Genomic DNA, 15,714 nt, shown 5'->3' with positions numbered 1-15,714 from the left:
TGGACTGGGGTCTTGTGGATTATTGTGATTATTGGTGAGCAAGTGATGTAATTTCCTTGTTTTGCTGAAGAACATTTTTGGGTGAACTATTCCTTTTAAAGAATGAAAGGTTTGGTCCCATTTAAACAGTAACTGTGCAATAATTAAAAGTAATTTTTTTGTTCTTTTGGAATTTATATATTCAAGATATGCTAAATATTCAAGATGTATGCAAAAATGTTAGTCACAAACCCATTTTATTCCATAACGTGATCCATTTCCAAAACACTGTCAATGAGAAAAGTGGCTATTCCATTCTACAATAATAAATAAAACATAATCAAACAAAAAAAAGTTTTCTCCTTGGTTTTTTTTTTTTTTTTTTTTTTTTTTTTTTACAAAAAACATCCTGAAACTATCAATAAATTTTTGCATTTATCTATTACTCTACTACGTACCTACATTTTTAAACTAGATGTGCACTGGCCAAATGTGGATCTTATACCTCAATGGTTACATGTTGACTTCAGCACAGAATGGCTTCATTGCCTTATCTAGGCCATTGTAAATGAATGTGGCAGAATCTCTATTCTCAGGTGAGAATCCCATCTTCTCTGTCAGAGATGAAAGGGAGTTTCAGCTTAACTTGAATTGCAAATAAGTGCCATCATACTTCACTGGCAGCTTCAGTTATTTATGAAAGCTCTTTTTATATTAGTTGTCAGCAGGCATGGTCTTGTTGGGCCATGAGTGGAAAATAACTGTTCTGTGATCATTTAAGCAGTGCATATATTTTAACTGGTTAGGAGCATAATTAAAAAGGCTTCAATAAACTTTTTTTCCATTTTTACAGTGCCGAATATTACTTTTGAAACTTGTAGCCTAAAGTTAAACTATTCTGGGCTGTTAAGTGAATATTGTTTATCATACAGGATGAAAATTATGCATCATTAGCATTCAGCATACAATTATGGGAAATAGATTTGCTAGTTTTGCAATATTATCCCACATCCAAACCTTTAACATGGGCAAAAATGATAAGACCGATTACTTGGAGCTTCATGTTTTGACGCATCATTCACATTTACCACAAAGAATATGAGATGTTTATTAATGGACTGGAGTCGTGTGGATTATTGTGATGTTTTTATCAGCTGTTTGGTCTCTCATTCTCACGGCACCCATTCACTGCAAAGGATCCATTGGTGAGCAAGTGATGTAATGCTAAATTTCTCTAGATCGATTACTCCCTGTCTGTTGTGCTGCTGAGAGGTTTGCGTTTGTAGCTCCGCTTTTTTTATTGAATCTTTACCTTGCTTTCACTCTCTGTTGTTTAAAGTGATAATATACAACTTAATTCCCACCATATTTCTGGTATTATCTATCAAACTAATCTAACTAGAAACTGCACTTCATGTCACATGTATAGTTTATCTCTCTCTGTTGGCGATGAGGGATTCACATGTGATAAATGCAGGGAAATAGTTAGGCTGACAGAGAAGGTTTCAGAATTAGAGACACGCATCCGAACTTTAGTTGAGGATAGTAAGAATGTGAGGGCTGTAGATACTGCTGTGGATGCGACTAGCTCAGGGAGTCCTGTACATTGTTCGGTTCCGGTTGAGCCCGTGCAGCTGGGTGACTGTGAGGCGGCCTAGTCGCGGGTCAAAACACCGCTCTTCCGTTCCGATCAGAACATCAAACAGGTTCTCCCCACTCAGTGACGCACCCACTGAGATACCTGATGAAAGTGCTCTAGTAATTGACAAAAGTAAAAAGTAAAGAGTGTAAAGACCATCAACTCTACCGTGCGACTCCACCGGGCAGGGACACCGGCAAGGGATAGAACTATCGCTTTTTATTTTAGTTTTTTCACTTATGTTTAGTATTGAAGTGGTGTTATATGCATGTCAATTTTATTTAATTTCTTTATTTTCTTAAATATGTGGGTATATAGTATTTATAGAGTTGTAAGTTTTAGTTACTTTTTCTTATTTGTAAGTCGCTTTGGACAAAAGCGTCTGCTAAATAACAAAAGTAAAAGTAATTGGCGATTCTATTGCACGGAACGGAAAAATAGAGACACTAGCCACCATAGTCCAATGTTTCCCGGGAGCCAGAGCGCCTGACATCTTGGCAAATTTAAAAGTGCTGGCTAATGCTAAACGTAAATTCAGTAAGATTGTTATCCACGTCGGCGCTAATGATGTTCGACTTTGCCAGTCGGAGATCACTAAAAATTTATTTTAAAGAGGTGTATGAACTTGCAAGTACGATGTCAGACACTAATATGCTCTGGTCCACTCCCTGCTTACCGTGGCGATGAGATTCATAGCAGACTGTCATCACTCAATGGCTGGATGTCTAAGTGGTGCCCGCAGAATAACAGACTTTATAGACAATTGGACGAGTTTTTGGGGCAGACCTGACCTGTTGTATAGAGATGGTGTTCATCCCTCCTGGGGTGGTGCCGCTCTTCTCTCTAGAAATATGGCACATAGTCTTAGAGTTCATACTTGACTAACTGGGGCCCAGGTCAGGAAGCAGACAGACTGGATAAACCGACCGTCTGCTAGCCGCCTCACGTCACAGAAGTCCATTAATTCTCAGCACATAGAGACTCCTTCACCCAGATATCACACTATAGAGACGGTGTCTGTTCCCCGAACTAGAAAATACAGTAAATGTCCAAACCAAATTAAGAGTAACAATTTAATTGTTCAACAAATAAAACATGTTTACAATACAGAGAAACAATTGATAAAGCTTGGCTTACTGAAAATCAGGTCCCTTTCTACAAAAGCACTTTTTGTAAATGATTTGGTCAATGATAATAATCTAGATTTGCTCTGTTTGACAGAAATGTGGCTAAAACCAGATGAATACATTACTTTAAATGTGTCCACCCCCCAAGATTACTGCTATAAAAATGAGCCACGTCCGAAAGGTAAAGGGGGAGGTGTTGCTACAATTTATACCAATATTCTCAGTATTTCTCGGAGGGCAGGCTTTAAGTATAACTCGTTTGAAGTTATGGTGCTGCGTATAACATTATCTAGATCAACCGGAACTGGGAACACTCCCCATAAAACATGATGTACTCGTTACATCATAAGAAAAATGGCATATACGCTAATATTTGTCTGTTTCTATTGTTTCTCAGTCTGTGTCCGGATCAGATGGTGGATCGGCGCCGGGAGATGATGTATGTGGCCCTGATCGTCGGCGGAGGCCGGACACCTGGATGAGCCCCGGGGACATATCCCCAGTCACCGTAGCCACCCGATCCGGTCCGTATCCAGCCCAGATGGTCACTGCATTCACCAGATCCAGTGCGTATCCAGATCAGATGGTGGATCAGCACCCAGAGACTACCTCTACAGCCCTGAGAGTCAGCGGAGACCAGGACACTGAGATGATCCCCAGTGAGGACCCCGCCACTTAGACCGCCATCGGGAAAGACCACTGGAACCAGTTGAGCCCTTACAATCTGACTTTGCTGCAGTTGGAATTGAACTGCTGGTTCGTTTGTCCAGAGGAGAACTGCCCCCCCGACTGAGCCTGGTTTCTCCCAAGGTTTTTTTCTCCATTCTGTCACCGATGGAGTTTTGGTTCCTTGCCGCTGTCGCCTCTGGCTTGCTTAGTTGGGGACGCTTCATTTCCAGCATTATCGTCGACCTGATTGCAAAGACACTATTTAAACTGAACTGAGCTGGATGATGACATCACTGAATTCAATGATGAAATGCCTTTTAACTGAAAATCTTTTTTTTCTATCTTTTCATTTTACATTATTGACACACTATTTTCCTTTTTTGATATTGTGCAATTGCTTTGACCACAATTTACATTGTTAAAAGCGCTATATAAATAAAGGTGACTAAATCTGTTCTGATGAAGAAACAAACCCATCTGCATCTTGGATGGCCTGAGGGTGAGTAAATGTTGAGCAAATTTTCATTTTTTTTGGGTGAACTTTAATACAGAGGGTCCAGTCTTAATATTATTTCTGCAACTTTAAATGTATTTGTTTATGCATAATTATAAAACTGTATAAATGCAGATTTTCATAGTATAGGTGTAGTTTTAGATGCAGTTTCCGTGCTGACTCACTTGTGACTCAACAGTCACATTACATTATTAATATTCACAAGTTTTATTAATCAACAGGTGCCGACTTAGCACAGTTAACATGCAAAGGATGCATCTTTCAAAATACAATATGTAAACATTTGCCAATGATCCAAGATTATCCCCACCTCCAAACCTCTATAACATTATGGACAAAGATCATAAATCTGATGTCTTAGAGCCACATGATTTGTGGAATCATTCATGTTTGTATCACAAATTTTAATACTAGAGGTCAAGGGTTTATGAGCAATAACAATAGTGATGCTTGCCAAGTTTAAAGGTTATTAAATCCATAGCGTATGACAAACCTTGACAGTCAATGCATTACGTGATCAGGTGTTGAAAGTTCAATATTATTAGAATTCATATCCCTCTTTATACAGCGACCATGTAATCAGCTTCTGCGACACGCCTCATCAGTTCAGTCTCCATAATGCTTATCAGGCATTCATGGGTGGGACAGACCCCTCCGAGAGACCAGTGTTAAATCTCAAATCCCTTGTTTCCAACAGCTGTGCGGACCCCATCTGCAATGTTATGAATCCTACTATCAAGATTTAGCTTGGGAATATTACTTGGGTCATGTGGATGCTGCTTTGTAATCTTCCTAGAGCTGTGGTTCTCAATCCTGGCCCTGGCTGGAGTACTGTACATTTGAGATGCCTTCTAATCTAACATAACTAATCGGCTCATTAATAGAGGGTTCAAGACCTGAAATATGTATGTGCAGTAAGGGAGACACCCAAAACGTGCGGTGCTGGAGGGCCTCCTGGAACAGGATTGAGAAACACTGTCCTAAGACTGCTTTACACAGCTTAAGACCGCTCTGTCCTGCCTTCAAATTTTGTGCAAAGTTCTAATACCGCACCAAAACAGTAGTAATAGTACTGGCAGCTCTGACTTACCTCAGCCCTTAGTAGTGCCTAAAGAAGTTTGGATGCTGCTGTATACATTTAATTTATAGTTTCATATTTTTATGTATAATTTCATTATTTCTCTTTTTATATTTTTAATTGAAGATGTAAGACAATATATATTGTTTTAAAATGTCAATCTAAACCATTTTTTAATTATGCTAATATATCATATTTTACAAATATATATTTCTGCACCTATAATTTGTTCATCATTGAAAGCCTGTGTAAATGCACATTTTCGTAGTGTATGTGTAGCTTCAGATGCAGCCTCGCATCAGTAACGCAAATAAGGCAGAACAAAAGTATTCTGATGTAATTAATATTCATGAGCATTTGTTAATCAGCAGTTGAATGGTGCAAATTTAGGCGCCTATCAGCCAATCAGTTGCACATACTGCGCTTAGGTCATGGGATTAATTAATATTCATGAGGCGAGCCTTCTCCCTGCTCAATGTCACAATGAGAACTGGCTCTTCAGAAGCGCGTCGCTCAGGAGTTTCTGCAGACGTCTCGGCGTATACAGTTTATTTTGGTGCTTTTTTAGAGCTTTCAAATGGATTTTTTCCAAGTTATTCCAGGAAAGAGATGCTGCTTTATTCATGTAATCTTGATGTCGTTGAAAATGTAGATAACAAACAATCTCACGAGAGTAAAAGTGTTCAGTGAGAGTGGAAATGCATGAGGGTGAGTTCATGGTTCAATTATTAATGTTACTTCATTGTTAATGAATGATACTTTTGTCTTTGTAAATCTGATGCCAACTTATTTGTGTGAAACATGTTGCAGTGTGGTTTCACCATGGGACAGTGATGGAATCAGATTCATCATAATTGTTTTAATAATTGTCATAATAGCATGTCTCCCTCCATTTAACTTACCCACAATCATTTGTCAATTATTATCAGCTTTATAAGTTTTCAGTTTCAACATTGATTTTCTTTACTATTAAATTCAAATTTGTGGAAACAGTAAAAAAAATAACCTTAGATGTAATTTATGCCTTTTAAAAATTAATGCAACAATTGTACTTAAGATTTAAATTGTAGTGGGTTGACATTTATACAGTGCATATTTACATGGTACTCCAAAATACCATAGCATTTTAATAGAACCATGGTAATACCATAGTATTTTTTAATCAAAGTTTGTCTGAATTTTGCTTTTCGTACATCCAGCTCATAACGAGTTCAAAACAGAATTATTTCTTGGCTTTTCACTCTGTTTGATCAGCCAGCCCAGAATGCCTTTAGTAAAGTTACATCAAACCAGGTTGAATGTCTGCTTTTACATGTCTGTATGTCGGTCAGTGTTCGTACACTAGATCAGAGGTCTTCAACCCTGCTCCTGGGGACCCACTCTCCTGGAAAGTTTATTTCCAACCAGCTTCAGCACACCTGCACCTGCAATTTTCAAGCAGTTTTGAGGAACTTGATTGACCGCTTCAGGTGTGTTTGATTAGGGTTGTAGCTAAACTGTTGAGGATAGCAGGTCCCCAGGAACAGGGTTGAAGACGTCTGCACTAGATTGCACATGTGGTGCTGAAAAGACAGCTCCTCTACAAACCCTTAATCAAATCACATATCCTAGAACTGTATTCATCACATCCATCATAGTCTAATGGCTTGAACAGGCTGATGCAATTGGGTCATTCCCATTTATTTTAGTGAGAAACTACTTAAAAAATACAAGCAAGTTTTAGAGTTCTGTTTTGTGGTTTCAGTTGATTTGTCTCACTCCCATCCTGTTTGACAAAATCCGTTTGATATCGGAGTTTGATAAGCTAACTCTCAATCCCTCATGTCATGAAAATCACATTCAGCCACCCTAAACACAACCCTGGCCAACACGTGCTGCAGTATATTTTAAAAACCTGTGTTGTCAAGCCTCATCAACATCAATAATATCAACTCACCATTGAGCTTGAGCTCTGACTGAAAAATGTTCTGGGTTCAGATCTCAGGCCGGTGTCATTTTCCTTTTAATAAAACTTGTGAATTGGCAGCTCTGTGTGTGTGGATCAGGAGTTGGGGAGCTTGTTAAATTTTATTTTAGGCTTGATGAATGTGACCTGAATATCCACATCCCACTGTGAATGTCTTGTTTTATATAAATGCCTCCATTCATTCAAGGGCAGACAAATAGCAGAATAAGCAAGTGTGAAGTAAAGCAATATGGTGTTAGAGTAATAATTACAATAAATTAGTAAGGTGTTAAAATGTAATTGTTCATATTATTAAAAAAAAACAAAAACGGTGAAGCCTTAGGTTATTTTACAATTACCGGTATCTCTAACAGACCATAGAGCTACACTACAGCTCAAAAGTTTGGGGTCAGTAAGAGATTGATTGATTTATTATTATATTTTGAAAGAAGTGAATACTTTTATTATGTAAATAAACACTTAGTTGTTAATATTTTTATTTTATTTATTTTATAAATGTTCTTTTAAACTTTTTCATCAAAGAATCCTGAAAAATATTATCACTGGTTCCACAAAAATATGAATCAGCAGAATTGTTTTCAACATTGATAATAATCAGAAATGTTTCTTGAGCAGCAAAGCAGCATATCTGAATGATTTCTGAAGGATCATGTGACACTGAAGACTGGAGTAATGATGCTGAAAATACACATTGTATGACAGGAATAAATCACATTTTAAAATGTATTCAAAAAGAAAATATTTCTCTCTTACAGCATTATTGATCGAATAATTACAGGCTTGTAAACATAAGAGACTTCTTTTTACATTTTCGACATATCTGCTATCTGAGTTGTATTTGATTTCTTCATAGTGTGTATCTTGTTAAGAAAAGTTCACTGGATGTCCAAGACGCCCAAGACTTTGTAAACATGCCCCATTTTTGTTTTCTTGCAGCCTTGGTTCTGCTTATCCTGATAGAGGAGGGTTTCGCACTGGCACAGAAAACTCAAGGTTGGTTTGAACTTTGAAGTAGGAGCTCGCATGCAAAGCCACATAATTAATTTGGAGTATGAGAGAGATTTAAACCGAAAAAGAAATTGAAATTAACATTTAGAGTCTTTTCTAGCTGTTTTGCTTTAATAACCATTACCTTTAATGTAGATCATCGTATGTGTGTGTGTGTGTGTGTGTGTGTGTGTCCTGTTAGCTTTGCCTCAGAATGTGGCTGTTGAGGATAAGAAACCCGCTCACTGTGGAACTTTGATCCAGACGGCAAATGGAGGATCATTCGGTTCTCCAAACTACCCCAACACTTACCCGCCAAACAAGGAGTGTGTGTACATCCTGGAGGGTATGAGTCTTACTTCCACAAGCTTCCACAGATACTTATCTTATTTGTTGCTTTGGTAAAATATGCATTGCATGACTATTCAAAAGTTTTAGTTAATACGTTTATTCAGCAAGGGTGCATTAAATTGATCAAAAGTGACAATAAAGATTTATTCAAATTACAAAAGATTTCTGTTTCAAATAAATGCAGTTAATTTTAACTTTTTATTCACCAAAGAATCTTGGAAAATTGTAGCATTTAAAAATAATAAGCAGCACAGCTGTGTTAAACATCGATAATAAATCAGAAATGTTTCTTTGAGCTTCAAATCAACATATTAGAATGATTTCTGAAGGATCATGTGAACCTAAAGTAAATGCTGAAAATTCAGCTGTGCATCACAAGAATAAATTAAATAAAGTTTAAAATATATTCAAATGGAAAACAATTATTTTTAATATTTCACAATATTACTGTATTTTTGATCAAATAAATGCAGCCTTGGTGAGCATAAGAGACTTTTACTTTCAAAAAAACATAAAAAACCCAAACTTTTGTACAATAGTGTATATTTCTCAGTCGCAACAGTTATTCATGTGGTAATCTTTGTTTCTCATCTACATTAGCCCATCCACGGAAGAGAATCCAGCTTGTCTTTAATGACATCTACTACATCGAGCCGTCCTTTGAGTGCCGCTTTGATAATATTGAAATCCGTGATGGGCCATTTGTTTTCTCTCCGTTGATTAATCGGTTCTGCGGAGCAGAGAGTCCAGGAATTGTCACCTCTTCTGGACGCTTCATGTGGATCAGGTTTGCTAGCGATGAGGAGCTGGAAGGACTGGGCTTCAGGGTGGAGTATTCATATACTGCAGGTAAATGAATGTGGCAGTTGTTCATGCAATTAGATCTTAAAATCTTTTACTCTTGAGGCCTTTTTTCTCTTCCCTTTGTATTAGTTTTATTGCACTTCATTTTTTTAAAATTCAAAAACCTCTCTTGCATCCAGATCCTGACTTTCATCTACATATCGGGGGACTCTTGAATCCCATTCCAGGTAAACTGAAAATATGTATGTAGTATGGGGCGTTTGGTGGTTATTTCAGGGTGTTTGTCTACTTATTGCTTTGGATAAAAGCTACTGAATTGACTACTTATGTAAATAGTATTTTTAAAGATTCATTAATTTCATGGTTGGAAATTGTGCAAATTTATTCAAAATGTTCAAAAATTGATCTTCATAAAATATATATTGAAATTTTTGTAGTGGTCTATGGCAAATTTGTTTTAGATTTCTACTAGCCCACTAACTAAACCTGACATGGAATGTCATGTAGAAACAGACTTTAAAGTACTTGAGGTTTGATTTTTCAAAATGTTTTGATACCTATTGGAATGATGCTTCATACACCCTCTTTTCCAGTTGCTATGGTTACTGCACCCAACAAATATAAATGTAAATTCCATCTTTAGTGCATCAGTTATGTAAACTCCTGAATATTTCAGTGCCCTAGAATTTATTAATATCACTTACCCAGCTGCTGTCTGCAGACTCTCAGGTCTGTTCTCGTAGTTGAAAGATATAACGTTATAATATTTTAATGCTATAATGTTAATTTAATTGTCTTTTTCTCCTCCCGTCAGACTGTCAGTTTGAAATGTCTGGATCAGATGGTATAATCAGATCTAGTCAAGTTGAGGAGGAAAACAAGGTGAAATCAGTGGAAGCACTAGATTGTATTTGGACCATACGAGCTCCACCATCGTCTAAGGTTAGTAATGCAGCCTTGATGAAACATCTGTTTCTCTCACAGATTTGTAACGGATCATGTACAGTCACTGACGTCGAGTCTTGGAATGAAGTTGTGTAAGATACAGGATAACATACAGTCAGCTGGTCATTGTTATAAAATAAACCCCTCTGTCAGAGCTGCTTAGTCTTGGCAAGAATCATAATCATGATTATTTGGTCAATATTGAGATCGCAATTAATAACTGACTTTGGAACATCATGTATTTATTGAACATTTTTTAAAGAACTTGTCTTTTTAATAGTGCTATTACATGAATACTTGAACTTTAAACATAATTCAACTGGAAAAACAAATAAAATAAATAATATTATGCATACATGCATTTAGAAAATATCAATAATTAAACATAATAAATAAAAACACAAATAAGCTCTAGATAAATGGTAATAATGATATAAACACATTTAAATAAATTGTAATAAATAATAAAATGATGGTTTCTTGACAAATAAATAAATAAATGGTCATTAAATGCTGAAATAATTTTTATGTGAGAGGAAAGTGACTGTAGAGACATGAAAATGAGCAATTATGAAGTTCAGCGTCTTCATATAAAAATATTTTGCATCAGAATGCTGTGATTGACCAATCAGAATCAGGATTGTCAGAGACCTGTACTTAATATATACCATTATACGGACCTACAGTGGCATTAAGTGTCACTGTTTGTGTCTCTGTCTCACACACAGATCTATCTCCGCTTTCTGGAGTATCAGTTGGAGAACTCAAATGAGTGTAAGAAGAACTTTGTTGCAATCTATGAAGGCAGTAATGCCATTGAAGACCTAAAGGCCAAGTTCTGCAGCACCGTTGCCAACGACATCACGCTTGACAATGCTGTGGGCGTGGTTCGAATGTGGGCCGACGAGACCAGCAAACTGAGCCGCTTCCGTATGCTCTTCACGGTCTTTGCTGAACGTAAGCTCTCATACCTTTTTACATTCTGCAATTTTATTCAAGTAATCATTCACCCAGAAATGGATGTCATTACTCATCCTCATGTTGTTCCAAACCCATATGCTGTTTGTCTGCTGAATGCAAAAGGAGATTTAAAAAAAAAAAAATCACAAATTAAATTTTCCATTCTGCATGTTTGACCTTTTTGGATTAAATTTACCTTTAGCTTCAGTCCTTTGTCAAGTAATACATTATAAAAACTAACTGAAATGCTGTGCCAGAATACTGTGCTTCAGTAGTTTTGCATGGTATACACAATTAGACTGACCAGTGGTGCTAGATTTCAAACATGTTGTGAGAGATCCATCATGTGGACAGTATTGGAATTGCATCATCCATATGGCTTTCATCTCATTAAAAACTCTGTTTTGCAGCTCCATGTTTGGCCAACACATTCTTCTGTCACAGCAACATGTGCATCAACAACACTCTGGTTTGCAATGGTGTTCAGAACTGTGTGTTTCCCTGGGACGAGAACAACTGCAAAGGTATGGTGTGCAAAGAAAGGTGTAGTTTTTCCAGCCAGTGTCACTAATAAAATGTAAAAGCTTTCTTGAGAATTTTAATGGATAGTTTAGCAAGCAAATATTTTTGTCCATAACTGTTTTGTCCCTCCTTCAGGGGTTTAACCTAAATTAATTCATGTTCACTAAATTAATATTGTATATTAAGCGTATGCTGAATTATTTTATGAAGGCTTGGACATCATGGGTTAAAGGGTTATTGTGGAGAATGGAAACGCCATGAACCCTGATTATGTAAAGTAGAAATGCATATTCATAAATTCAGTTTTATTGTTATTGTTCTTATTTAGGTGGAGAAATATTCTTTTTTTTTTTCTTATTCGTGTTCTTCTGCTTTCTTTTGTCTTTGTCCTTGTCTCTCGCAGAAAAGAAGTCTAAAGGTTTCTTCCAACAGATGAGTAAAACTCATAGCACTGTGATTGGAGTGGCGTCTGGTGTGGTCTTGCTGCTTCTCATCATATCTGTATTTATACAGATGAAGCAGCCGAGAAAAAAGGTGGCTATTTATATCAAAATCACCATTTAGAACGAGAAAATAACAGCCTCATACAGGGGTCAGAAATACACATGAAGATTATATGTTTTCCAGCCTTATAAATGTTCTTTTTTTCTTCTATTCTTCAGTTACAAATATACATAAACCGTTTGTAGGTTGATTTCCCTGAAAAAAAGCAAACACTATGGTGCTATCAAAACTATTTGTCTATTTGAGCTTCCTGACACAGCAATATTGACTCAGCCATTGGTGTGACTTTGTGCTGTTTGACCAATGGCAAGGGCAGGTTTTCGGAAAACCTTTATTTTTGCAGTTTCAAAAGATTTCACTAGTTTGGAGAATGAATATTGCATGTAATGAATAATAGTGAATAATACAAGAGGTAATTAAACTGATTTAGTTTTTTTAAATACATGGACTTGGTCTAATTGTGAATGATTCATCAGTGCATGCTATTCCAAAGAAAAAATATAAATAAATAATCTTTAATACAACTGCAGTTTCTCAATTGTTAAGTTTTATAATTTGTATATATTTTTAATTTGTGTGTGTGTGTGTGTGTATACATACATTTACATTTAGCAGACGCCTTTATCCAAAGCGACTTACAAATGAGGATATTAGAAGCAATCAAAACCTAATTATTTATATATATGTATATACACTGAACAAAATTCTAAACGCAACACTTTTGTTTTTGCCCCTATTTTTCATGAGCTGAACTCAAAGATCTAAGACTTTTTCCATGTACAGAAAAGGCCTATTTCTCTCAAATATTGTTCACAAATCTGTCTAAATCTGTGTTAGTGAGCACTTCTCCTTTGCCGAGATAATCCATCCACCTCACAGGTGTGGCATATCAAGATGCTGGTTAGACAGCATGATTATTGCACAGGTGTGCCTTAGGCTGGCCACAATCGGGAGTAAGCAGTCTTACCTGACAGCATGGATAATAATGGCAAAAAGCCATTCATTAACATTAATAATTAATTTAAAAGTTCTCAATTTACATATTAAACCCAGTCATATTGTGAATGTTCATTAAGCATTTTATTTCTAAATTTTATAAAAATGTTCTTTGCAATCTCTCAAAAATCAATCAAAATGCAATTCTTCCCCTCTGAAACAACTTTTTCGATTGTCTCAATCATATCCCTCTTAACTTTTTTCTAATTGGATATCCTGTTTTAAGAAATACATGAAATTACAAAAGTAGAATGGGTTGCGAATGCCATTGTATACTCGCTTTTAGGATTTAACTCTTAATATTTAACCTAAACCTAACCCTAATATTTGTTACATGATACATGTGGTGATATGTGAAAATGTGACCTTGCTAATGTGGGTTTGTCTGCTGCAGGTCTTGAGCCGTAAGGGTTTGTTCAGCGCTGCAGAGATGCAGGAGGTGCTAGAGCCTCCTCAGTACGAGCTCTTCTCCATGCGGGAAGCAGAGCTGTCGGAGGAGCTGGAGAGTCTGCAGAAACTCCGCCGATCCTCCAGTATGTCCCGCTGCGTTCACGAGCATCACTGTGGCGCTCCGAGCAGCGCCTCCTCCATCGCCATGGCAAGCAGAGCGCATCATCTCTCGCACGGCTCTGATGAGATGAGTACAGTTATTGGGGCCAGAGGCTGGGGCAGCTTCCACGGACGTAGGAGCAGCTCCCGCTCGCACCCTTTCACACACGACCCGCATGCTCACGCTTACAGCGCCCAGAGTCTGAGAGAGGCACTGGAAGATGAGGAGCTGGGGCTGGAGGAACGGGTGATGGAGGAGATCGGCTACAATGATTTTATCACCCGTGGACGCAACGTCGTGATGGTACGTAATCATGCCAACCCTGTCCAACAGCGCTCCCTCTCTATGGACTTCTGAGTGGAGCCGTAGTCAGATGACACTTTATTTGTTGTGTAAAAACTTCAATAATATAATGCATAGCTGTAAATGTTTACCCACACCTTCTTTTATTATTTTACTGTTTTATTTCAAAGTTTCTCTTGTCATTCTCAGTACCTCCTTTGCCCTTCCTATACTTGATTTCAAGCCAAGTCCAGTATCTTTTTTTTATTTTTTATTGGTGTTATTCTCAATCCTCAAAACCAGATTATTTAGGTCAGGACTGAAATTAAGCACACTTTGATACTGTGCTCATGGTGACACAAAGACATGTCCTACTGGGCATGATATGGTATTTTTTGCTAATTAAACATTTTTCAATAGGCTTTAGTCCACTTTTTTTGCATATATTCATGTCAAGCAGCTCATGTCTTTGTGTCACTATGAGCCGGTTTACAACTAGAAGATTTTGTTACTAATAAATTTAGTTGATCGCAAAGAATTTTCCACTTACACTACCGTGTAAAGGTTTGGGGTACAGTAAAAACGGTAATATTCAGAAATATTATTACAATTAAAAGAACAGCTTTCTACTTTAACATATTTAAAAATCTAATTTATTCCTTTTTTTCAGCATCATTACTCCAGACTTCAGTGTCACATGATTGTTCAGAAATCATTCTAATATGCTTATTTGCTGCTCAAGAACAATTTATTATTATCAATGTTAAAAATGGTTCTACTGCTTAATATTTTTGGGGAAACCGGATACATTTTTGATGATTCTTTAATTAATCTAAACTTTAAAAGAAGATTTATTTGAAAAAAATATTTTGTAACATTATAAATGTCTTTACTGCCACCTTTTGTTCAGTTTAATTGAATTTAATTTTAGTGTGCATATTGAGTTCTGGAGATAAAATCATCAGAAATTGCTCTTGGAGAAGTAAAAGTTGTCAGAAGGTTTGCGGATGATTTCATTATTCATTAGTAGACAGTTTATTTGAAGAGATGGGAGGAAGGTCTGTGGATTGTGTCTGCATTTTATTTGATTTTTGAACCAATCTAATCTGAAGTAGGTTGGAGTGTGCTGTGGTGTGATGTTGTGCTTGTGTTTTTAGAGAGGCAGTGATGCTCACTGAGGTTTATTGAGGAGAGTATGTCATTTTCTAAAGTGTTGTTTATGACATATAGCCTCATGGGGATTACCCAAGAGCATTGTCACTTGAAGACATTCTGTGAAAATAAACATGTACTATTATATACTATTTTATTTCAATGTTTTAGATATTATAGTAAATTAAAACCAAAACTAAAACCACAACCATTAAACCATTTCTGTTAAACATTAACAGAAATAAAAAAACTGAACCTTAACTGAAATAAAAAATAAAATGACTTTTTTATTTAATTTCGGCTAGTTGCCAAAGCAACATTTCTTATTTTCATTTAGTTCAACTTGTACTAAAATAACTAAAACTGAAATAAAAATTATTTTAAATAATCATATAGACATAAACTGTAATAAAAATTAAAAAACGCAAAAGAAAATTAAAACGTTTTATCTACAATTACAATAAAAACATAATATAAAAAAAATAAATAATTAAAAATACATTTTTAAAAACTATAATAGTTCCTCAATGATACTAAAATATTACTGCCTTGATTGCCCATTCACTGATTTTAAGGTACAATAAGGTAACAATATCCTATTTATATCATTAACATTTTGTTTTTCAATATATTTCCCAACTCTATTACCCACATATCAAATGTTGGCACTGCCTCAGACTTCCAATGTT

General features: G+C 36.3%; 1 protein-coding gene across 1 annotated transcript; it reads left to right on the top strand.

The window, feature by feature from the left end:
• Positions 1-5,704: 5,704 nt before the first annotated feature.
• LOC306843045 (neuropilin and tolloid-like protein 2) lies at positions 5,705-15,484 on the top strand (the record flags this gene model as incomplete). The annotated part of the gene is made up of 10 exons (XM_079374281.1): positions 5,705-5,714; positions 7,909-7,965; positions 8,162-8,305; positions 8,911-9,159; positions 9,294-9,341; positions 9,929-10,056; positions 10,788-11,016; positions 11,430-11,543; positions 11,945-12,075; positions 13,436-15,484. The coding sequence occupies 10 exons, from the start codon at positions 5,705-5,707 to the stop codon at positions 13,946-13,948; spliced, it is 1,623 nt and encodes a 540-aa protein (XP_079230407.1). The 3' UTR covers positions 13,949-15,484.
• Between the last annotated feature and the right edge of the window lie 230 nt (positions 15,485-15,714).

The sequence above is a fragment of the Barbus barbus genome (genome assembly GCF_936440315.1).
Source record: "Barbus barbus genome assembly, chromosome: 23".
NCBI classification, from domain to species: Eukaryota; Metazoa; Chordata; class Actinopteri; order Cypriniformes; family Cyprinidae; genus Barbus; species Barbus barbus.
Note: the sequence above shows the minus strand (reverse complement) of the source record. Positions and strands in the feature narration are given on the sequence as shown.